This window comes from Myotis myotis, unplaced genomic scaffold (genome assembly GCF_014108235.1).
Source record: "Myotis myotis isolate mMyoMyo1 unplaced genomic scaffold, mMyoMyo1.p scaffold_m19_p_5, whole genome shotgun sequence".
In the NCBI taxonomy this organism is placed as follows: Eukaryota; Metazoa; Chordata; class Mammalia; order Chiroptera; family Vespertilionidae; genus Myotis; species Myotis myotis.
In genome coordinates, this window is record NW_023416357.1 from 45,658,702 (window position 1) to 45,685,208 (window position 26,507).

Below are 26,507 nucleotides of genomic sequence, written 5' to 3' on the forward strand. Positions count from 1 at the left end.
TTAGATCTTTCATCTTGTCTACAGTGTTTTTCTTGGTTTAAATAATGGTATCAGCATGCTGGCTCCTCCACCATAACTCACTCCCCGTGTCTTTATAGGGAGAATGCCCTGTTGTACTTCTGGGGTTCCAGAATGGGGCTTATATCAAGCTAAATATGAAATCAATATGTGGGCTTGTGTAATCACCTGGTGAGTTTGAATTCGTACAACAGGAATGGGCACTGCAGAAATAAAAATAAGCCTAAGTTACAGATTGGTGGAAGCAAGAGAGGAAAATGAGGAAAGAAGAGTTTAGTGGATTAGAAATTTTGATCATAGAAGGAAAGTTGTGTCACTTACAAAAAGAGGGAAACATAGAAGCATGTTTAGAAGTGAAGATAAAGAGCTTAGTTTGGGAAACATTAAATTCGAGTTGCTGGGAGCAGATCCAGGTGGAAGGGTCTTAGAGGTCACAATGACCTAGTAATGTGTCAACTTGGTTAGGCCGACCTACATTTCCTAGAATTCCTTTCCCTAGAAGGTTCTGGGTAGAGTGGGCTACAGGAGAATCGTGTGTGTAATGTGGATGGCAGAGGTGAGGCAATGGCCATTTTGTTCACTTATACTAGAATCTACTGTCACAGATGTGCTGCTTTGTTAGCCTGAGGCAACAGCTGGACCCACAACTACTCTACCTTCTCCTTCAGCTTTTGATTTCTGGGTCAGAGGTTGTGTTTACCTCCAAGATCAAGGGGTCTGGCCTTTCTTCAGAACATCCTCAGCACCAAGATCAGAGTAAGAAGTGACATGGGGTTTTAATCCATCCTGAAGCTTCTAGCCTTTCCTTCCCTGTGGAGTTCAGGCCCAGTACTCAACATAGCAGCTTTAGAGAAACTACTAAACCTGCTCCAATTGTGTAGTGACCTTTTGCATGAGTCTGCTGGCCTTTTCTTTGGCTCAAAGCACTGCATGATTTGGCTTGTTTTTCTATCCAATTTACACCATTCTTTGTCTCACTTAGAATATTCTTTATGCTAGTGTCCTATGCATTTCTTGACCACTTCAAGTTCCAAGCTCTTTTCCTGTCTCTGGGTCTTTGAATATGCTGATCCTTCTGCCTCTAAACTCATGCTTCAGACTGGCCTTCTCTGACCACTCCATTTAAATAATGCTGTTTTCTTCAGGTTCCTTACTAGAGGTTGGGTATGCTTACTTAACTTTTTGGTTAGTTGGTCTTCACTAGAACACAGGTTCCATGATAGCAGGAGCTGTATTGGTCTTGCTCTATCTTGTATATCCTGATGTTATTATTGACATGCAATCAGTTCTCACATTTTTCTAGGAGTAGAAAGGGAGTTATGGTCTCTACCTTGTGAGGCAGAAATGCCAAGGGGTTAATTTCACATTTCTTGGGAGCACAAAAATTATCCTGAGTTCTACTACTATTTCTATTCTTCATGGCAGGTCAAACTAATTGCCTAAGGATTCAACAAATATCTCAATAGTTTTCTATGTCCAATTTCTAAGTGTTAATAGGTTAAATTACACTTCTTTGAAAAGGTGCTTGTGATACTTACTAAAAACTCAGTGAGTTTTGGAGTTGCCAGAGTATAAATGCTATTTTACATTGGGTTTATAATTAGATCAGTTATTTTGTCTTTGAATTAGAGAACAGGGGCACATTAACAGAAATCTCTGAATGAGGTTTAGATTATTCATAAGACTGAATTTTCAGAAAACTAATCTAACTCTACTACCTGAATATTTTTGTGGTCTACAGCTCTTATTGTCATATATGTTTACTGCTTTTTAGAGAAAGGGAAAGAAACACTGATATGAGAGAAACATCTATTGGTTGCCCCTTGTATGCACTCCAGCCTGATATCAAACCCACAACCTAGATATGTGCCCTGGCCTAGAATAAAACCCACAATCTTTTGGTGTATGGGATGATACTCTAACCAACTGAGCTACCCATCCAGGATTCTTATTTTCATACTAGAGGCCCAATGCATGAAATTCGTGCAAGGGGCTCGGCCCTTGAAGACCTGGCTGCCCCGGGCCGGCCCTCACAGCCTCGGCTTAGTTCGGAAGGATGTCTTAACGGTCATTCTGTTGTTTGGTCTAATTAGCATATTAGCTCTTTATTATATAGGAAGGATTGTAAACTTCTTAAACATACAAATCACGTTACACTCATTACTTTCCAAGATTTAACAGAGGTTCCATTTGTGAATTCATAACATTAAGTGAAAAACAAGCAAAGAATAAACAACGTTTTTATGAAATAACATTGAAAGGAAAAACTGTCTTGTTTTCCAGGAGCCCTAATTAAATAATAATGTGATTATTCTAACTTCATAATTTTTAATTTCCAAGGTGAAATACATTGGTCCTACTTGAAGTCTGCAGGAAACTTGCCTTTAACACTTCAATACTGCAAATATTGCTTTGATGCCAGCCTTCTTGAAATCCTTTATGCCTTAAACGGTTCTTTTTAAACAGTTTAGTATCTTTGTGCATTATTTTTCCAGCATTTAGCCTAGACATAGTACTTGACCAAAAATGTTAAAGTGGCTCAAAAATTACACAGTTTGGCATTTGAGTAAAAATCCTCAATCACTACACATTTGCTTCTAGGCCACTTCCCTTGTCAAAACAAGTTCAAACACTATTAGTGTCTGGGTATTTTGTAGTTCTCATACTTTACAGTGTATTTGGTGACTACCCTTATTTCCAATACTTATGATCCCCCACACCCCAATCCAGACAAATCTCTATGGTTAAGGATATCAATGCAAATCTTCTGAGTTGAAACAGACTTGCAGATTTTGCTTTTCTACTATGTTAAATTCAATGGTCTTAAGCAACCATTTTGAATTCGTTTGAGTAGTTAGAAATCAGAAATTCAGTGACTTTCTCTATAGTCTCACATCAACTGGTAATAAAATGGAGCAGTGAGGGGTTTACAATACACATCAAAGGAAACTAAGACACTGTTTTTCTATTCACATCTGAAATATTTTTTGAGTTCAAAATTCAGCTACTAATACAGGGGTGTGCAAAAGTAGGTTTACATTTGTATGAGGAAACAGTTTATTCTTGTATTATTAATTATTGTATGATTTCCCATACAACTATAAACCTACTTTTGCCCACCTCTGCATAGTTGTTGCAATTCATTTGGTTACATGAATTCTTTTTAGTAACAGGTCTAACTAACAAAGGTATGTCTGTTACATCCGCTCTGGGAAGACAACAGCAGAAAGACCATGCTACTCAAAAGGAGGCAATATAAAAAATCAGATTTTAACCATCTCTGGGGGAATTAATGACTTCCTACCTAAAGTAAGTAATTTAGACTATTGAAGGCTCACTCAAAGAAACAGTAATAGACTGAACAGTCCTAAGTTGCAACACAACAACCAAAAACATATAAACTCCCCAAACTGATCTTGACCATTAATTAAAAAATGAAGGTAAAAAAAAAAAAGACATTTCTCTTTTACCATCTTACTCAAAAGATGTCAATTTCAACTTTTTTAACCTTTAAAGAAACTTTCACTCATCTGACAATAAAAATTAGGAGGCTCTTGAGAGTTCATTTTGATCTTTATTATACACCATAGGCATGATGACTAACCAAAGAAAGATGATTAATTGCACTCTTAAAATCACAGGAAATGTATTTCCAATTCTCCCCCTTTTTTCTGACATTGGAGTGGCATTTCAGATAATTTGGGATTAATTTAGGGCAAAGTAAAAGACACCATGGAGGGCAATATACAAATGACATAATTGTGAAGCTATTTCTGGAAGCTAGTGTAACTTGCTAATTGTTATTGAGAACAAGGCTGTACAGTATCCACAACGCTATTAGAGTTCTCACTTAACATCAATAGGTTCTGACTTTCAATAAAACTATGTACAGCAAAAGCAAGTTCGCCATAGGCTAATGGATATAAACAAGAGTTAAGCTCCTAAGGCATCTCATCAATATTATAACAAAACGACGTTAGTTGTGTACTTGCTGTGCTCAGCTACTTATCTTCTGAACATCTATTGTTACTGAATACCAAGAGAGTAAAAAGCAGTCTTTCCATTCTTGTTTTTAGCTTCCCATGATCCAGTAACCTCTCACAGGCTTTGAAAAGAGCATTAAGTCCTTGCTTATTGTAAATATTTTTTTGTACACCCAAGAAATGTCTGCTCTTGTGCTGATGTGTGCTTTAACAATCATGGCTGCTTTGGCACTGATGGAGTGTGGGTGACTAGGGTTCTTAAAAATACTTGACCCGGTTGCCATTGCTATATATACTTAGCAGGTGAGTCTCTGAAGCATATGCTATTGTATTCCTGGGCCAATATATATGTTCAACCTTGTTTATATATTCACCAAGGAAGGATTTTATTTTTTTGTTGACTTTTTTTTTTTTTTGGGTTAGGCAAGAGGGAACACATATTAAGCTTCAATTTTGAGGTAGGTAATAGGAAATGAGAAAAATATACACCCTCTAGGATCTAACCTCTGCTTACCTTTCTAGGCTTATCTTACTAACCCCCAGGTGGCACAAGCTAGGTACTTATGGTCAATATACCACTGGTGCCTTTGCATATTGCTCTTAAATTCAGCTTAGGCATTGCTTCTTTCGAAGTTCATATCCCTGACTGCGTTGTCACCCTTATTTTCTTCTAGAAACCTGGCATTATCTCAATTATAAATGCTCTTTCACCCACTACTACTTTATGACTACTGGAAGGAAGAAAATGTACTTATCTATCCTTAGTGGTAATATACTATATGTTTCTTGAAAGAATAATGAAACACAAATATTCTATTTACAAGTCCTAGTTCTTTTCACAAAACTAAGCAGAGATCTTAGTTTTATTTGTGATTTTGTAAACTTGGAGAAGTTAGTTCATTCAAACTTCTATTTTGTCCTAAGATTAAACTAGGCTGGTCTGCATATCACTAAGATGAAAGAGCCTATTACACATTGCATATTACTGTTATCCCTAGCACAAAAGGGCTATTTGGAATTTGAATATGTAAGAGCATTCAGGATAGTGCCTCGACCAGCGGCACAGGCACTGAGGAGACACTGGACTTGATTCTAAACTTTAAGCCACAGAGGGAATTCGACACACTATGTGGCGTTTTGACTGACTATCTTTTAAGACTGCTTAGAAAGAAGACATGCCCCTACCATTGGCAGAGCTGAGGCCAACCAGGAACTAATTATCAGTACAAAACAAATTCTAGGAGAGATGGAATAAAAAGATTCTGAAGCCAGGAAGGTTAGGGGGAGTAACTGAACGTAGTAATCTGTGAACTGCAGTGCCCATTATGCCATCCAGCCCCTCAGTAAGACTGTGTGACAGCAACAGTCCATCAGATGTGGAACCTGATCCTTATTCCTCTTCTGCATCCTCCCATCCCACCAACGCCACAAAGGGAATATCTGAATATTCCCTAGGCTTAAAACTACCTACACTGCCTTTTGGGTTATAGAATAGGATTCAGTGGTAAATCTTTGAAAGCAATACATTAAAGAAAATGGTAACTGCCTTTATTCATAGAATCCTGTGTCTTTCTCCCACCTCCAAAACAGCTTAGGTCTCAAAAGGTCAGAATGGCTGGGGTCAGAAATAAGTTGCCTCCCACTCTGTTCAGAATCTACAGAGTTCAAATTTTTATATATTACCACAGATTTTCCAAAGAAATTATTGCTTCCTCTATCTTCCTCCTATATCCTCCAAAATGCCAAATTAAAGAAATGTCTTAGAATTGATTACCTAGAATTTTCATCTATTTTTTTTTTTTTTGTATTAGACTCATCTAACATGTGAAAAGTTAGTTGACATAGCTTCTGGAAAGACTAGTTGGCAGCAGAGTTGGACAACAGATGGATAAGCAAGCAGACCCAGAAAGGTGACTTACTCTGCATGTATATATGCTGACAAGAGAGTACTATTTTGGGGATACCCTGAAAATCCTTGACCTAATGCAAAGCCCAACAGAAAGTTCAGAATAGGAACAATTACCATAACCTGATTCTCTATCTAAAGCAAAATATAACACTTTAAACCAGCTTTAGATAGGCCAAAAATGTAAAATAAAATATATTGTCAGCTTACAAGCAGCTTTTATCTTTTGAAAAAAGAAGAAAAAGAAAAAGTTGGCAACACATACCCAGCTTTTCTTAGATGTTTCCTAGAATTCTTTCTAAGTAGTTTAATTTTTAAAAAGAGGTGGCTTTCAGATCTATGTCTTGTTTCTGCAGAAAGCGTTACTAGCAGACTCATTTTAAAATAATTCTATTTTCTTTAAAAAATTTGTTTTCTTTTTACCTTTATAGGGAGAACAATTAGCTGAGAAAAATAACTAATTAATACTATATATAATGGGCAATTTCTGGCTAAGATGGTCCATGGATCAGTAGATTTGAAAACAATTAATCATCACCTATTAAGTTACATAAGAGATTCCAGTTCAAGTTGACAGACAAACATAAACCAGATTCAAAGTGCTGTATTAAAAAACAAAAAAAATACAGTTTGTATTTTAGGGTAATTAAAATAAGTGGAGACCTGACTCTACACAATACAGGATTATCATTTTGTAATTGTTCTGTTTTGTTCTTTTTATTCTAAGAATATAGTTTTACTTAGAAAATGACAGCTGGTCAAATTTACGCTTAAGACATTTATCCATACTTAACCAGAGAGGCTGCAGGAGCGACTACACCAATCAGCTATTCTAAATCCTTTCACGTTAAATATGAACACTTTCTCACTACTACTCAAGTCACATCTCATTTATCTTTCTCCTTAGAACGGCACAGGCCTATTTTAAATAGTTTGAAAACCTGCTATAAACTACAGAGTTCGTTAAGAGTAGAGGTACTCTGGTTAATGCTCAAAATGGTGTGGCCAGAGGTAAAGCAAGTATTATTAAATATGAATGCAACCCTTAGCAACACAAATTGAACCCCTTTTTTCCCCAATAAAAAAGCTAGTTCAATATACGGTCTCATTCCATAAAGATATATCACTTCCAAGTCACAGTGAAAGGAACTTGAATAATTTACCAAATTTTTCTACTATGTGCCTTAGAGATACCTCACTAAAAACTGGTATTGGACACAACGAAATGACATTTGCAGAATGTAATATGGTAGTGACAGTACTGAGATTGATTGCTACAAACTCTTTAAGTATTAAATAGTTACATCCTAATTATATAGAACATTGGTCCAATAACAAAATAGAGAACAGCAGCTGGGAATTTATCTCATTCAATGTTGAAACAAAGTTATCCATTCTTTGCATTATTTTCTGCAGATAAGTCCCCTTTTTATATTGAAATCTGATGGCAATTAAATTCAGGTATTTTTCCAAGTTACTGCATGAATAGGATGCTGAAGGCCATCACTATACAGCATACTGCAACATAAGGACTCTTCCGTTCACCTGTTGGAAACAAGGGAAATATTCAAGTTGATTAACTGAGTAGCTAACAGATATGATTCGGTTATTTACTATTGGAGAAGAGTACATAAGAATCAAGATAAAGTTATTGTTATGAAGTCCATATATTTTGAGGGTGGGTGGGGAAAACAAGAACTAGATGCAATATAAAAGCAAGTATAGCCCAGCTGGTGTGAATCAGTGGTTGAGCATCAACCCATGAACCAGGAGGTCACCAGTTCAATTCCCAGTCAAGGCACACGCCTGAGGTTGCAGCTTGATCCCTGGTGGGGGCCATGCAGGAGGCAGCAAATTGATGTTTCTCTCTCTCGCTCTCTCTTCCCCTCTCTTTAAAAATCAATAAAAAAATAAAAACATTTTAAAAAGTACAATACAGAATGCACAAACTATATCAATTTATTTCTAAGAGCACCTCCTTTTCACTTGTTTAGAAAATCTTCAATGCACCATTCCTGTGCCAGAGTAAACCCAGATATTAAAAAAATACAACACAGAATGTAGGACAGAGAGCCAAGAGAAATGATTTATCCTCAATTAAGGCCAAACAAATATTGCTTAATTTTTTCTGCAGAAAGGGAAACTTCCATTAAAAAAAAAATTAAACATACTAATTTTAGCCATTTTTTTCCTCATTGGTAGCAATTTGTGACACTTTTAAAAGGGAAAAAGAAGCATTTGTGGAGGAAAATGAACAGAGGGTGATCAATAAAAATGCGTTTAAAGAATGGGCATAAAATAAGATGTTTAATAAAAAACCTATTCGAAATATAACAGTTTCTGAGATGAATTTCATATCAAACCTTTTATATGTTTTTTATAGTTATGATTACTCTGGGTCAGAAATAGAACTTAAAACAATCACTTCAGTATGAGTTGATTTTTATATGTGTTTAGGGACTGTTTATACTGGGGTGACTTTCCTTTGCATGAAATAGACCTAGAGTTGGCTTGTGAAATGGTGTTGCAAAAAGAGATTTGTGATTGTGAGTTAACTCAAATTCATCTTATTCTTTCTTGTTTCTTTAGCAATTGCAAGGATGTACAATTCCACAAAGCACCAGGTATTTATGTGCTGCCTTGAGGATAAGAAAGGATGAAGAAAGAGTGATGTACTACTTCTGGAAATGATCCTGGGTTTGTACCGGGACCCTCTATGGTTTATACATCACTCACTTGTGTGATGTTTAAAACCAGCACTTTGCTAGTAACTAGGTTCCTTATTTCATTTAGCAAGGTCAGTTAACTACCTCAGAAAAACATCAAATTTGACCACACTTATCTAATCTAACTAAAATCCTCAATTGAGCTCACAGTCTTATTTTTAGTGAGTATACATCTTTGTGTCTGTTCAATGAGAATAGTCATAAAAGAAATTACATACACACATAAATAAAATAAACATTTGGTGTTTTTCTGAAAGTGTTTTTCTATCCATGGACATTTAATGGACTGCTTCCAGCTAAAGGAAAATCTAGAGAGAATAGTATTTTCACAGTACCACTACCTCAACTAGAAAAAAAATCTTTTAAAACTAAAAATCTCCTTGGGTTATCATTTTAAGCAATACTGATTTTTTTTTTATGGTAAAAAAAACTCGTTATTAAACAAAACTAAAAGACACACAAGCTCATTCCAACATAAATTTCAGGTAGATTCCATAAGTAAGCCTGTTACCCTCCTTGGGGCTAGAAACTCTCATTGTCCAACAGTCTTATTAAACACCCCAAAGAGAAATTAATATTGTCCTAAATTTTCCATCTGCTGGAAATTAATTTTTGAGGACGTTCTCCTCCTCATTCTCTAACTTAGAATGCTATAACTTACATGTGGGTTTCATTTTCCTGTTTTTAATTTTCTTAAAAGAGATTGCCATGTGGTAGAATTAAACATCTTTAGTTGAACTTGGGTAAGATCTTGTCTGGTCTTGGTTCTGTATACGTGAATGTGAAACAGTTGCTGTAATGTGATGTGTAACATAAGATGATTTGGCTGGGTCTTTTCCCATTAAAATTGCATCCTTTACTTGTGGATATATTCTGTGTCAAGATAAGAGGAGCATGTGTTTGAGAAAGCAGCATATCAGCATCAACATTTTTTAAGTCCCTTGGCCAAAATGAAAAGCTAATGCATTTATAGAATTGGCAAGAAGTAATATGTTAACTGAACTCTTTAACCTATGAGAGTCATGTAATTGAGAGGAAAATAAAAATAATAAATGAGCAAGCAAAAAAAGGAAAGGCAGTTTATAATTAGATATAAGAACAGATGAGACTACAGTAAAGCATTAAGCTACAAACTGAATGTCCTAAATTTCTAGCTTTATTTTCAAGGCATAATTATGAGTAAAGGAGTTACCTGGGTTGACTAATGAATGAAGCTGAACTTCTCTAATTTATTACATAAAATGAATTTCTAATACCTTAATATTTTATTTCTGAACTAGAAACTTAATGATAATACTGAGATGAAAGCTCAGCCTCCTAACTCCATACTGTATTTACTTTTACCAATGAACATTTAGAATTAATTACTTTAATGCAGTGATATTCTCTCTGTTTTCTCAAACTGTCTTGCTCTTCCATTATGTCTCTCTTTGAAGTTTACTTGAAATACTCTGACCACTCAACTCCTCGACAATATTATTTCTTCTTCCGGGTGACTTGGCTCTGCAGCACACAGTCTGGTTTATATATACATTTACCATTCGCTATCAGCATTAGCCATCGATGGTGCTATTGTGTCTCTTTATCTCTCTTTTTTAAATATATTTTATTGATTTTTTACAGAGAGGAAGGGAGAGGGATAGAAAGTTAGAAACATTGATGAGAGAGAAACATCGATTCAGCTGCCTCCTGCACACTCCCCACTGGGGATGTGCCTACAACCAAGGTACATGCCCTTGACCAGAATCGAACCTGGGACCCTTCAGTCGCAGGCCGACGCTCTATCCATTGAGCCAAACCGGTTAGGGCTTTTGGTTATTTTTGAAGTGCTTAATATTTCTACTATTTCAGGGCTTGCAGCTAGCTGTTGAGCATGACTGAATGCCAGATAAGTCTGTACCACAAAGCTCTGCCAATCTAGGCTGGGTATTCTCTACTTCAGCATTATTGACATTCTGGGCTAATTCTGTTGGAAGGGGCTGTCTTATGCATCACAGGATGGTTAGCAAATCCCTGACCTATACCCAGTGTATGTACCCCCAGTCTAGTTGTGACAATCCAAAACATCTCCAGACATTGCCAAATGTCCCCTGATTGACAACCACTTATCTAGGCTATGTCTGTGCTTTACCAATCTGAGGTCAATATTTCTTACCAAAACAAGATTCTCATGTCTATCAATGTTCAAGAGAGAATAAAGCCCAACAAAGAACACTGACGAAGAACAGTGTAACATGTTAAAAGCACAATGAATTCTCTGAATTTTAAGTTCAGAGAATTTAAAATGTATGTGTCAATAGTCAACATATTAGAATGAGGGCTTTGAAAGAGGTACTTTTCCATGAAGCTCTTTGTGCTTTTACTATTGTTTTCTATAGGAAGAAACCTAAAAGGCCAAGGAAATGTATAATCTCATCATAACAGATTTTTTGTTTTAAAAAATATAAGGATTTCAATGTTAACACCATATGGATCTTGGAAGATGCTTTAAAAATTTTCAAAACTCCTACAATTAATTTTTAGTCCTTACTGAGAATAGGTTATGTCTATAATTATCTTTAGATACATTACATCAATTTTCAGATCTTCTTTAAAAAAATTCTAAATATTGTAAGAATTCAGTTTATATTTTTCAATCTTTAATAAATTTTGTTTCCTGTTATGGGCCATCTTCTAGAACTTTCACATCTCTGCAAAGTGACAATAAAAATAAAACATAATACTTGAAAGGGAGCACAGCTTATATAAAGGAGATGATTCTTAAATTTTCCATCCTATCTAAAGGAATTAGTTTAGGGAATTCAGGCAGTTGTCAGATTGGCTATTTTCTTCATTATTAAAGCCTGACAGTCTTATGAAAAAAGTAGTATTATATAAATTCAATGTTAGAAGAGAGTATAAAAATCATTTTGTTGAGGGAGTCATATAAATAATTTTAAAGAGGACAAGAAATAGTCATTTTTTCAGTTGAGGTGGTATAAGTACCAATGCCCTGAAGTACTTGTTTTTGAACAAGCCATGTTAAAACAGGTATAATCTATTATTCAAGAGTACTGGTGAATTACAGCAATGCAATACATTTTAATTCATTCACTACCAATCATTTGAGAGTCTACTATGTGCTGCTGGACACTGTGCTAAATATTACATAGATAGCTGAATAAGACAAGAGTATATTATCATCTAAATATAAATACACTTAAGATGCTACTAATCTTATGAAAAGTTAAAAGATAACTACATTTATGTTAACTTAGTCAATCATAATAAAGCTCAGCTATGTCCATGTGGATTTAACAGACAAAAGTTAATGTTTTCTAAAAGCAACAAATAATACTCTATGACTTAGCATAGTGCAATAAAATGATTATGTTTAGGTAGTTGCTCAGCAAGCCTTTTATTGCTAGGGAAGTCATCCTGAGTCATCCAAATGGTACACATTATACAGAACAAAATGCTCTCTACTATAGGCATATGTGCATAAAACTATACATATCTGTCTAAAATCTCAAAACCAGGAATGCGCAGTATTTATACCTGAATTTTAAGAGAGACAGGTATCCACCAAGTCTAGCTTTAAAAAACATAGAGGGGGGGGGAAACAGAAAAAGAATTCAGAGAACTCTACAAACTTTTACAAAATTGCAGAAAATTAGGAAGCCTATACTTTAAAAACTGACATTATATTTGTGTGATTAGGACATAAGTAAACTGGCCAACAATTTACTGCTGAAGAAAGGAAGATTATACAGACACTTACCAATTCTGGCGCACTTCCAAAATATACCCAACAATCTGCATAGAAGAAAAAAAAGTAGCTACTGATTACTGGGAAAGATAAATCATTCTCTCAGTATTATAGAGAGAATTCATTATACTAGTATTTTAACTTCTGATGCTTTGCTTCCAAACTGAAATTAGTTTGATATTAAGTTACTTATGTAGAAAAGTAGAATACAATAACTTAACCATTATTAATGTATATAAACTTACTAACTGGAATGCATGTGGTGTACTAGGTTAAACCTACTGTAGATTAATGCAAAAGTGTCAAAAATTTGCATAAGGGCTTACTATTTTGTCTTTTAAAATGCAGCTCTATATTTAAATAATTTACAACCATGAACTCCAGAAAAAGCATCTATAAAACTATAACATTCAACAAAGAAGAATACAAAAATATGTGCCTATTTTTTCAATATAAGTAGAAAATCCCAGTTTAGGGACAATGTATATGAGGTAATTAAATATGGGAATTTAAAAACACTTTCTGGAAATAAAAGAGAATGCAAATGAAGATGTCCATTTCAATTCTACAAATGAATATATTATGATTAAATACATATTATATGTATATATCACTTATTTGACATACAAAAAGTACCAATGTAAAAAAAAAAGCAATCAAAGACATTCAATGAATAGAGATATCAGAAAAAATAAAAACACTGTAGATAACTATTTTGTTGGTCTGACAGAATAATTAATGGTGTTGTGCATGGTTACAAGTTAAGATAAATTAAAATTACTTATTGTAGTAAGTTAGGATCAGTGTAACAAAATCATGATACTTAAATTCCAGGGAAATTTATATTACCCTCTTTTTGCCCAAAGAGATGTCTGGTTAATGAATCATTCATTATATTCGAATGATTAAGACTGAAAGAAAATACTGGTTCAATTAAGTTCTAAATAGGTTCTTCCTCCTCTGAAGTATAATAGCTTCCTGACCTCAAAGCAAAGTCTCTTTCTTCAGATTAAATGAAATGGGTAAAAATAGAAGTTATTTTGAAGGATGGACATTCTGACAGGTGAAACGATTTTACTATAAGAATAAAAGGACAAAAACTATATATACTCTAGAATGAAAGTATTGAAGGCTAATAAAAGGGCCAGATTGTGCCTAAAATTAATCTTACTTAACTGGTTGCTTAACTGTGATTAACTTGAGCCATTTATCTCTTTAATAGCATTTAGCACTCAATAGGGTTGTTAAAAGGATTAAAAAAGTTTTTACTCAGCAAGTCTTTAGAACAGTGACCATGTGCTATGTTCAGTAATACAGAGGCTGCTAAAGGCACATGTGATAATAACTTCAGATATCACTTAAAATCAGATTATATTTCATAAAAAAATGGAAGACAATAGGTTAGTGATCTGTAATGCCATGGTTCCTTGATCCTAAAAACCTATTGATTATAATATACACTATTGATTTAAAGCTACTCTGCTTGTGGGACTCAGGCAGGATACCTGGAGCTCCTCCATGGGAAGCTTAAAGTCCCACAGAACATAGTCTGAAACCACATGATCACAGTCAAGGTCTTTTCAGATATAATATTCTACTAAGTATCATCAAATGTGTACAGCACAGCTGACATATTAAAGCTATTCAAATAAAATAAAAATTCCCAACTTGGCCACTGAGAGATGTACCACTGCCACTTTGGCCTTTATTAGACATATTTTCTTCTTAGACATATTTCTGTATTATTCCAAATGCTATTCATTAAAACACAGGAATTTTAATAGATGGTAAAAACCCATACAATTATGCTGCTTACTTTCTATGGCTATGAGCCCATAAGTATACCTTCTGATAAAGCTATCAGGTCTACAAAAATAGGAAACAAGACAAAATAGCAAGCTTTTTCTGCTGTTTTTTATTTCTGTTATCTGAAGCATCAAAAAAATTAAGTTGTTATTTCCAACAGTGAAGTCATCAAGAACTAGCTTTATGCAATCGACCTAGACTCTCAACTTAAGCATGGAATACTCACTGTAAAGATATGTATTTAACAAAAAAAGACAATGGTGTATAAATTTTTCTACAGAAAATATTTTATAAACAAATCAAAATAAAATGGGGCTTGATATTTATATAAATAGAAAAGTTTTTTTAAAAAAGCTTCCAAAGAGTTGACTATCAACATAAACTTTAAAGTAAAAATACGCATGTTATTTCTTAGGTCGTCTATGTAGGAGAAATATACTACTACTCAACCTCTACTGTAAGGTTGGCAGCCCTGAGAACTCCTTTTATGTAGCATGTTATGGAGGTATTCCTGCTCCCAAAGGAATGAGGAACAGACATATTTCCACATGCAATCTACTTTCTTCATAATAGCATCAACATATTCTATTCTACTATTATGTGATTATTCTTTAATGAAACAAACACTTAAAAGTATAACAGATAGAAGTTAGTGTTATATTAGAAATCCAAACAATGGATCAATGAGAATGTTTACTGTTTTCCACCATATGCTTTAACTTTAAGTAATAGTTGGGGTTACAGAGAAAGGAAAGGAGGAAATAAAACTGGTTGGGTAAAAAGACTTCACACACAAGTAAGAAACAAATACAATTAAGCAATTTCAACAAATGGACAAAGTATTAAATTGAGTGCCGAAGACGAAGTGCAATAGTTTAGAAAAAAAGGAATGACAAAAAGACAATGTCTACAAAGGAAGGGGGGCATTGTCATAAAAACTGATGGACAAATAGCATCTGTTTTCAACTTTAGTAAATTAAATAAAATCCCTCAGGCAAACAGAGACAGATTATCAGTTTATTAGAATAGGACTAACGATTTTCAATATTCAAAACTGGTTAGCGCTCTATTTATTTCTTTACAAATGTTTAAACAACCCTAGTAAATAAAAAGGGTTAAAAAAAAACCCACAAATAATTTAGAGAATGGGATGTTTGGATTGATGTTAATTAGGACTCCAAAGATAGAATAGGATTGAAAGAAAGAGAGCAGAAATTATTACTCTTATGGTTGAATATCTACCACTTGGCCTTTTGTAGAAGTTTTTATTAGCGGAAGAGAAGTGTTTGACCTAATTTGGGATCCTAATTTGGCCTTTATCTTATCTTCCTGTTAAAAACAAAAAAAGGTGCTGGAGATAATTATTCTTATGTGAAATATTCTATTATTTCATCCTTTTACTTCTTAAAATCATTAAGTGAGGTACAGGTTCTTATCATGAAAGGATTAAGACAATTATTCATAGAAAATTAACAAATACATAAGGCAAAGAAAACAGTTTTTACCACATGTTCTCTTTTTTTAATATACTCTCCTTTTGGTTAAATTCAACATGTATTTCTGTATTATGAACATTACACTTTAACATTTAATTCTGTGTGTTATGATATTAAGCTCAAATTTTTTTGGGGGGAGGGATAATGAATCTAATAATTAATAGGGATGTGACATGCCCAAGAATGTTTAAGTAAATAAATTTCTTCAAAGATGTTTACTTTATGATATAGACTGGGGGTTCATATGATTAGAGCAGTCATAGACCGGAGAATATATATATTATTATTTTTATAGAAAGTATGCTTACAAACTTTAATACTTTCAAAATGTGATAACCGATTTTACTAATTATTCTATATTCTTAATCCCAGCAAAAAAATATGTTGCATCTTTTAAATATACATATTTTTCAATCTAACAAATTTCAGGTCACTTCTGATATTTATCTTTTTATTTAATAAGATTCTGTGAATATAGTTTGATTTTTAAAACAGAGGAAGAAAATAATGTAAAAAGTTATTACAAAACTAAGCTACATATAGAAATTAAATTGTTTAATGACGTTTAGAGTAATTTACATTCAATATCTATAAGAATTAATTTGGGTGATTAGACATCATTAGTAACATACCCAGTTTTATTTCTGTCCAGGAGGCTGGGTGCCATGGATCGGATATAAGCACAGGTACATATAAGCAGCAAGATTACAGTCAACAGACTCTGAAAATTGAAAATGGCAGACTAAAAAGAGAAAAAGGAAAATTAATATCAAAAGAAAACCTGCATAGGCAAAATATGCCTGACCAGTCCATATAAAGAATCGTATTTTTTTCTTCAAAAAGCCAAACAGAAAAACATGTCTGAGAACACTTAAAACCAAAATAATAAGGTATTCTGAGAATGTACGTTCTTCTTTAGTCTTTGGGCTAAGGAATGGAGAAGATGTAACAAAAATTCTAAATTCAACAACTTTAAAAACACTACTACAAAAAAATGTCACAAATCCAAAATAGCTCATCAAAGTTGAATCAATATGTAAATAATACAGATGTTCTGGAGACCCAGACAACATGTAGGACAAAGAGTCTCCAAGCTCTACCAGTAGCTGGCTACATGATCTGAATGGAATCACTAGCCTCTAAGTCTCTGTTTCACATCTGTAAAACTGAGTGGAGAGTAGAGAGATGGACTAAATGTTGGCTAAAGTTTCTTTCAATTCTGAAATCCTTTTAGGATAAGGATGCTTTAAATTTAAGCAATACTATGTTATTTGCTTTTGGTGGAAGAAAAGCACTTGATCATTTACTGCTGAATGTTTAAAAGTTATTCAATAAAAATAACACAGGAAATCGTAAGTTTCCAGTCATAGCAAAAGAAAGGTAGACTTACTCTATTCAAAATTCAGCTCAAGCATTATCTTTCCAGGAAATCTTGAACTCATCTGCTTCCCCTCTCCTATTTCATATAGAATTCTCCTTTCTGTTCCCATAGCAAACTGATATACATTTATTATAATACTGAATGGTCCCTGAAGAGTGGACATTGTCTTATCAGACTCAATTTCTAGCATTTAACACACATTAGGAACCAAATAAGGGATAGTTGAATAAATAAAAAGTGCACAAATGCTACTGTATATATAATAAGCCCAAAAGAATCTAGTGAAAAACAATTACAAGACCATAAAATAATCAAGTAAGGTGGCTAAGTACATAATTAAAATATTTAAATCAATAGCCTTCATGAATATATCATCAACCAGTTAAAAGACATAATAAGAAAAAAAAGATTTCATGTACAATAGCAAAATATCTAGAATAAGCTTACTATGAAATGCTAAAGATTGGCATCAAAGAACAAAACTGACAAAACCTTAAGACATAACGAAGAACATAGAAGTAGAATGAAGTGCTATACCTGATTCTTATATTAGAAGGCAATATCGTTAAATTAATCTGTAAATTTAAAGTGAACTTAATATCAACAAGTTACTTTTGAAATAGAGATAATTGATTTTGAAGTTCACATGGAAAAAAAAGGCCAGAATTCTAAAAAAAGAAACTAGCCCTGTCAAAAATTGTCATAATACTTTTAACCTTTTATACATTTTTAGAATATTTATAAACTATTCAAAACATTTAAAAAAAAGATACATGTTATTTACCAATATCCTTAAGGACAAAAATGATTACATACAATGCTAAGTGGTAGGAAAAGCAGCATGCACGATTTCACAATCATATCTTTAGCTATGTAAAGCTTTATTCAAAAGTATAATGCAGTGATCATCTCTGTAAGGTTTTTAACCTACTTCTCAACTTTTTTGGATTTCTCAAACTTTCTAAGTATTACAGTCTGAAAAAGATAAAAAACTTTTGTGTTATTTTATTTTTCTATGGAAATCATCTTTTTCATAGATAGAGTAAATTTAAATATGCCTTTGTTTTAATTAAATTGGATTTTAATTTTGCATCGGTGAAGACAAGTGATACACATTTTATAACTTAAACAGAGTTAATGGATGAACTCAGGATCAATTCTAGATAGAAAATAATAAATATCTCACAATGCTTACCTTCCAAAGGTCATATTTTGAACATGTATATTGAACATACATATCAGCATGTTGATAAATACAGTATTTGATAATAACCTCATGAAATATATTTCCTTCCAGCCAACATAACTAAACATATATTTAATATCTACTCTGGGGTATAAGGCTAGATATGGGATTTAAAAAGTACATAGCATGATTCCTTTCCTCCAGGACTTTACAACAATTGATATTCACTGAGTGCTTATTTTAGATTATCTTATTTATCCTCATATATATGTTATGAATACTCTTATTTTATACATCTTAACTGAGGTATACAGCAGTTTTAATAGGACATGTATTTTCAAAACTAAATAGCAATTCGCTGTAGCATATGTGACTACTGAGCCATGCTGACAAAAAAGTGCTGTTTTCATAAAGGGAAGTCAGGAAAAGCCTCAAGGAGAAAGCAGGAACTGAATCAAGCCCTGAAAGAGCATAATCAGATGGGCAAAGAACAGAGCACAGGCTGCAGAAGAGACCAAAGCATGTAAAGCATTCCACAGAATCAAAAATTTGCAAGTTTGGGGAATAATGTGCAGATTTATTGTATTAAGCAAAAGATTTATGTAGTAAAGTGGCTGGAAAATAAATTTGCAAAGGAGCTTTATCATCTTCCTTAATGGAGTACCTAAATTCATGATTTTGCAATGTATATTTTTTCCTTCCCTGAATGTCTTGTTAAAGAAACATGCTTAAATGATATGCTGTCCGGGATTGGTTTCTAAGTAATCCAGTGTGTGTGTGGTGGAAGGAGTAGGGTTGATGAAATGCTGAGTATATGAGGCTTCATTGTGCTCTTCTTTCTACCTTTGTATGTTTGAATTTTTCATAATAAAAGATTTTGAGGCACTTAGAAACATGGCTATTATTAAAGAAGTGGGGTGTGTCATATACATTTGTATGTTAAACCATTTAAAAAATGAAAATCATTTACAAGTATGAAATATATAATACATACAACTTTGTTCCTGGAGTTTATAAACCCTAAAATTTAAACAAATAATCTTAGGTGGTAAAGTCTTTGAGATGTACTCAGACTGGTTTAAAGTGTTTCAACTTCTAGACATTAGTGTACCATGGCTTAGCCTGCCTAAGCATTCCTCTTAATGCTTAGCATCTGTTGGCCACTGATATAAAATTTTAGTCTCAGGGTTAAAGGAAACAGATGTTCCTGCTCTGTAGAAAATTAATTGGGATTTTAAATAGGGAAGTGTTATTAAAGAAAAGGGAAGAAGCCAAGAAAAAATAAAGCATATCTGACCACAAAATAGAGGGAAAGATGATAAGGTGGTAAAGGAAGTAAAATTCATTTACCGTGTTTAATTTTTTTCAGATTTTTTAAATCATGAAATCTTTTTCAAGGTATTCTGTATTTTCACACATTTCCATCTAGTTTTGCCTGCCTGGGGAACTGACTGAAACTGGTCTCAACTCAAGAGGTACCTCCTCTGTGAAATCTTTCCCGTCCCCACTCTCCACAACAAGCAGTCAGGATCTTTGACATGTGTTACACACATAGATGCCTATGACAGTACCCATCAAACTGTACTGTAACTGTATCCTTTACTTTATTGGGGTTCTTATTAACACCGGTGACTATTAAAAAAAAAGGGGCACAGTAGTCACTGAAAAATGCTGAATGAACAAGAACTTGTAAACAATCACAAATAATATCATTTTAACAAATGCAAGAGCATACTTAGATTTCAAATTAACATTGCACGTTATTACAAAAAAGTGTAGATCAGACTGCTGCATATTGTTTACTTAAGAGAAACCTCCACATACTCCTTTGCATTTATATTTACTTGTCATTAATACTTGGAAAATCCAGAAGGAAGAAGCAAAGATCATGTTTATGTAAAGGGCACAGACTGTAGAGTAAAATAAAGGCCTTAGGTAATTTCCTTTCAATATTTAAATCTTTTTGTATCACAAACTGGAATTCAGAGAAAGTTCTATTGGGCAGTCGGTGATTGCATATGGGACAATGTGTATTCTTCTGATTCACCTAAGAGGTCTCGATGACTAAGTGGGCAAGCTGGCTGGCAGAAAATTCTAGAACCTCAAAGAATTCTCCAATCTCAGGTTTACCTATTTTTCCGTGAGGACACCCTGTGACAATGGCAGGGGGTTATACAATGCAAGCTTTCCAGCTTAATAAATACTAGCTACATGAATTAACACTAAATAATGCACATGGGAACTAAGGAGTTATAAACTATTCCTTCTGGAGGCTCTAGGGAAAAATCCATTTTCTCGCCTTTTTTAGCTTCTAGAGGCTGCATGTATTCCTTGGCTAGTGACCCCCTGACTTCTGCAGTCACTTTTTGTGTGACTTATGTCCCTTCTGCCTCCCTCTTACAAGTATCCTTGTGATTAAGTCATCCCTTCCCTCTCCCCATAATTCAAGATACTCATCCTATTCCAAAATTCTTAATCAAATATGCAAAGTTCCTTTTGCCAAATAAGAACATATTTGCAGGGTTTTCTTTTGTGTGTGTGTGTGTTATTCTGTTGACCACACCTACAAACACTTCCTTTTTATGATGTATCTCAATGACATTTCCTAGACTCAGGGTTGCTTGGGCACCTGGAGCACAACCAACCTCGAACACAGTCAAAATGGTAACCCTTGACTTTTGACCATTACTCTCACAGTTGTGCTTAAAAAAATGGTAATGGGAAATTTCCAACTATTTTCCTCCAAAGGCCCCTTTTATTATCCCTCCATACTCCAGACCTATCACACTATGAATAGCTAATCAGAGCTTCTAAAATACTTCACATAATTAGTGTTATTGCACTGAATTAATTTATCTAAACCAGAAGGAAATCAACTTAATGAGTCATTTACTTTGTACAATCTCTTTAAAGTAAATCATGATTTCTCAGTCCATTTGAAATAATGAAAATAACTTAGATTTTCATTTGGCCACCACTACAGTGCATGAAATCATTTATCAAGGAATAGACAAAGAAATTGGTCAATGCAAAGCTTAATGTCCAAACACGAAATTATTTGCAATGTTGATACATCTTTTTAAAATTTGCTATACTGAAGTGTTTGAAAAGTTAGCAATACCTATTTCAGATACTGTTTTTGTCATTTTATCTATGCAGATATAATTTCTTATTTTTGGAATCATTCCTGAATGTTAATGCTGACTGGTCACGAGACAACGCGGGTCTGCACACAAGTTGTCTACTGAAAGATCAGCAAGATGTTAAAACTAGTCACTGAGTTTGAATATAAGGACAAGAATTCAATATAAAGTTTTGTTTTTAGATGTATAAATAAAAATACTTCTAAGTAAAAGAAACCATCCAAAACATTAGGAACAGAGGGAAAAAAAGGAAAAGATCCCAGCAGTTTAAAGGTTCAAATAAAGAAACAATGAGAAAAAGCAGCAGAAATATGCATACTAATATGCTAAAGGGTGATTTGCCCAGAGAGTGCTCAATGACTGGTTGCTAACCATAAGACTTTAACTGAGCCTATAGTATTTTCATTAGTCCTGGATTACTTAGGCTACAAGTAGCTTATGTCTTTATTTTTAAAGATTATTAAAATAAATTGTTTAATCAATTTGTTAATTAAGGGCCTTCTTTATGCTTAACACTGTCTGGGAGCTTTAAATGTTGACTGTTTCCAAAGTGGGAAACACATTTTTATTAACATATTTAATTCTGCCAGTTTAACTAAAATTCACTTTAATCAATAACTGAATAGCAAAAGATTTAAATTTTAAAAACTCCAAATAGTAGCAATTTTACTTACTTTAATAACTACTGCTTTTACACAAAACTAAAGTCATTTATCCCTCTCTGGGGGTCGAAAGAAACCCAGAGCTGACATTCCTGACCTAATTGTGTTACAAAATTAAACAGCACTGGAAAAGTGGGTCAGCACTTTATCATTTACAAATCTAGGTCAGGTCAGCATTTTCCAACTAGTTTGTACTTGTAAATTCATATGTACCACTATTATTTCTGAAAATGGAAAACATGGAAATACAGGGAAAATGTAAGCCTGTATGTGAATATGCAAACACATACACAAATACTCCATTTACCCCAAATAATTGACTACAGGTGCCTGAAAAGATTTTCACTAATACAAAGAAATATTTAACATTTTCTTTTAGCATTATTAGAACGTTAAGGTCAAGCTATCTTAGTTTAATTTGAAACTCAGAAACCAGGATTGCTTAATGCTTCAGTGCTAAGAACACACCAGCTTCTCTGAGTACCTATGGCTAGTGAACATTAGGATTATTTAATGAAATAATCCAAGTGTATAAATTTATCCTTGGGTAAATCATCATCTCTAAGCATCAGTTTAATTCCCTTTGTAAAGTGAGGAAGCTGGACTAAATAGCCATTTGATCTCTCTGGACCTGTTTCAAAAGTATGGAGAGACTTTCTCTACTTACACTTTCCATTTAAATTAATAACTTTCATTGCTATGCATAAAACTACAGTCCAGATTAGGAGCACCCCAACTCTGTTCTTCACTGGCAACACCTTCAAAATTATTTTCTTATTTATCCTTTCCTTTAACCTAACTACTATTGTCAAGAGTTGAGGCATTCAATCATATACTACCTGGATCACTGCTTTTATTTCTAACTTGGTCTCCCAAATTTTAATCTTCTATTTTAATATACCCTCTGTATTATTACCAGTTGGTTTTCTAAAATGCACACCATTCTCTTCCTTACTCCAAGTCTTTTACCAGGTAAACAATTAAACATCATCAAAATATAAAGTCCTTAGTATGGCAAAAACCCCTTCAAGATCTGGCCCCAATCTTTCTAGTCTCATTTTTCATCATTTCAGTACTGAACTGCTATTGCTGCCAGTTTCCAAGCAACTATCCAACTTGATGCCCTTTGGCTCCATAACTGCCACTTCCTTTATCTGTTATCTAAAGGATAGAGAACACTGTCCAGCTCCAGCTAATGATTCCTTAGTCAGTGGTTCTCAACCTTCCTAATGCCGCGACCCTTTAATACAGTTCCTCATGTTGTGGTGACCCCCAATTTCATTGTTACAAATTGAACATAATTAAATCATAGTGATTAATCACAAAAACAATAATGTAATTATATATGTGTTTTCCGATGGTCTTCGGCGACCCCTGTGAAGGGTCGTTCAATCCCCAAAGGGGTCTTGACCCACAGGTTAGGAACCGTTGCCTTAGGTAATCTCTAGTCACTCTTGAACATACAGGTCAGAGCATTATCTCTCTGCAGCAGTTCCCAGCCAGAATTACTCATTTTTGTGTTTCATTAGAACTTTTGTGCTCATATTCTCTCTGCTATAAGATGAGGGAGAACATTTCGCACCCCTTCTCTTATACTCAGTTTAAATATAAAATGTGGGCAAAAGCTCCCACTCTGCAGTTTGTGAGCATTAAATGAGAATATCTGTAAGTCACCTAATACAATCAACAAATAAATGAAATGAAGATCAACTTCCTTAGTTTAACCAAGAAAAGGATGGGAATTGGTAATGATTTTGACCGTCTGGCTGTCTTTCCACTATACAGGTTGTCTTTCTAAATATTAGCAGATACCACATGGAATTTACTTATTTAATAGACTTTTCCACTGGATTGTGAAGTCCTTGAATACACTGAGCATGCCTCACATGACTTTGTATTCCAAACTCTCATTCATTTGGTGTACTAACTTTAATTGACACTGTGATGTCAAGATTGAAAGATCTAGTCTCCACTTCGAGAACTCTACCAAAAGAGGGGAGAAATATAGGCAACACCTTTTTTGCTGTTTTTCTTGCAATAACTGCTATGCTAGTGGGATACTGGAAATATATATGAGGACTCTGGATGCCCAAATGGATACCTAAAAGGAGCAGACAAAAATAGGACAGGGAAGGCTTTTTAGGAACAGATGAAACTTGAAGTGAATCTTGAAAGATATAAAAATTTAGGGAGAACAAAGTATTCTAAATTTCTAAAAAATATTAATTCTTAAGTGGTCTACTTATCATACTGTTTATGCTCTGATAGTTGTAAATTATTACTGTTGATAAACATTTTATGGCCTTGAAAAGCATTTAAAAAAGAATTCATTAAAATAAGGTAACTCGGATTTAAGTCATTATCACTGGGTAACTTCATAAATACACCAAGTTTAGGTGCAAACTCAGTGCTGACATCTGAAGCTCATAGGAACAAAGCAGAAATGAAAAATTAACCACCTGGCAGATGTTTCTATTATCCACCCATGTCTGATTGGAATATTACATATGAGTGACAAATCACTGAGACATTTCATCCCCTATTAGGTTGTTTCTATTAACAAATGAAGATTTCTGGCATCTGGACATTAAAATAAATTTGAGTTCTACGAGGTTGTGCAACCCCAAGCACATCGATCTCCCTGTCCCTGACTTCCTTCATCTACTCAGAATTCATCGTGGGCTTGAAAGAAGACAATGCTTTTAAGCTTGAAATAAGACAATGCTTATAAACTTCTTGGAAGAGATACAAGAATTAAGAGTAACAGCCTTTCTACTCTTTTTAAATTGAAGGAACCATATCTAAGTTAAATGACAGCTCACTAATCACACTCTTTTAGAGGAAGTGTATCCACCTTACATTGGTAGGTGGAGAAAGAAGCTGGGCAGTATCCTTGTCCAAGGAAGGAATAACTTGGGACAAACTGCTATCTCCTCTATAAGTGAGTGGTAAATTTCTCCAGGGAAGAGACTACGACTTATGTCCTAGCTATAATTAAAGTAGCTAGCATAACGCTATAACAAGTAATACGTTTTCCATTAAATGTCTAAACGTTTTCTGCTGTGGGAACTTCTGGGAATCCAAGCTTAGCAACTACTGCAGAATAGCACTTTGGGCATTGTGGTTGCTTTTGATTCTATTATAAAGGCAGGCATCCTTTCCACCCAAATATGCTCATAACTGCAACATTTGGCACATGGACTTCATAAAGTCACCATGAGGGCATGAAGCAGAGGCTTTTGCATTTTACCATAACACAGGTAAAATGCCTCAGACAGAGCTTGGGTGCCTGATCTATTACTACTGACACTGCATCTGTCCTCTGTCCACGCTGGCTTTACCTCTCTTTTTTCAGGCTGAAGATGTAAGCATTTCCTTTGCAAACTTTTGTGACTTAATTTCAAACTTTTCTAAGAGGCCCCCACTAGCAGATGAATCTGCAGTAACACAAAATAACACATACAACCTTAATAACGTGATGGAAGGAGAGGAAGGCCTGAGACCAGAAGAAAACCCATCTTTGCAGAAACCTCCAATCATGAAAACCTACAGTGTGTCAAGTAGCATCCTTGCAGCGGTTCTCAACCTGTGGGTCGCGAACAATGAAAATACATCCTGCATATCAGATATTTACATTACGATTCATAACAGTAGCAAAATTACAGTTCTGAAGTAGCCACGAAAATAATTTTATGGTTGGGGGGGTCCCCACAACATGAGGAACTGTATTAAAGGGTTGCGGCATTAGGAAGGTTGAGAACCACTGGTTAGACAATCAAGTAGGGGGGACCTAAAAGCCATTAATTCTACAGATAAAAAGTCAGGTGTAAAGTTGGACAACAATTAAAAATAAAAGATCTGGAACAGGAGCATAGGGAGAGGAGAGCAAAGTAACAGATCAAACTCCAGAAGCCATGTCTCCAAGGGTCAAGGACCACCAAGAGCCAAACCGGCACATTTCTCCGAAAGAGATCAAGAAAGTGGCCTCTGAGAACGGGGCGGGCTCCAGACCCCGGGGTCATACTTGGGGGGTCGGCCCCGGTTCTCCCGGGTTGGGCGTGCAGGGGCCACATGGCTCCCGGGCCTGTGCAGCCCCCGAATCCCGGGAGAATTAAGTTAGTGACAAGGATCCCTGGCCCGCGCTCCCGGGGCCGCCTCCCAACCCTCGAGCCCCGGTTCGGGGCCACAGCCCCTTCAGAAAGCTCAACCACGACCCCACAGCCCCAGTTCTTACCATAGTGAGGCCGGCGAAGCCCCAGCCACATCACCCTTCCGGGCCCCGAGCGGAAAAGGTGGGCCGGCTGCCTGCCGGTCTCGCTCCTTCCGGCCTTCCGGTTGGGCCTCTCAGGGTACCGCCTCCTGGGCCGCGCGACGGAGACAGTAGGATAGGCTTCCCTCCACCGGAAGAAGGCGGGAGTTAGTGACGTCACGCGCCCCTGCGGAAGTAGATGA

At 34.9% G+C, this 26,507-nt stretch overlaps 1 protein-coding gene and 1 non-coding gene across 2 annotated transcripts; both read right to left on the minus strand.

Moving 5' to 3' along the window:
* Positions 1–3,572: 3,572 nt before the first annotated feature.
* Positions 3,573–26,421, minus strand: TMEM167A (transmembrane protein 167A). The gene is made up of 4 exons (XM_036307792.1): positions 26,290–26,421; positions 16,316–16,425; positions 12,394–12,428; positions 3,573–7,452 (listed from the first exon to the last, which is right to left on the minus strand). The coding sequence occupies exons 1-4, from the start codon at positions 26,290–26,292 to the stop codon at positions 7,382–7,384; spliced, it is 219 nt and encodes a 72-aa protein (XP_036163685.1). The 5' UTR covers positions 26,293–26,421; the 3' UTR covers positions 3,573–7,381.
* Positions 14,608–14,741, minus strand: LOC118657242. Its single transcript, XR_004967954.1, has one exon. It is a non-coding gene; the product is annotated as a small nucleolar RNA U109 (small nucleolar RNA).
* Positions 26,422–26,507: the final 86 nt, after the last annotated feature.

Bases quoted from the DNA above. Each gene is read 5' to 3' on its own strand.
- TMEM167A (XM_036307792.1), bottom strand. The intron at 12,429-16,315 runs GTATGTTACTAA...TCTTCTATGCAG, and splicing joins CTGGACAGAAATAAAACTGG to ATTGTTGGGTATATTTTGGA. The intron at 7,453-12,393 runs GTAAGTGTCTGT...TGTTTCCAACAG, and splicing joins TTGGAAGTGCGCCAGAATTG to GTGAACGGAAGAGTCCTTAT.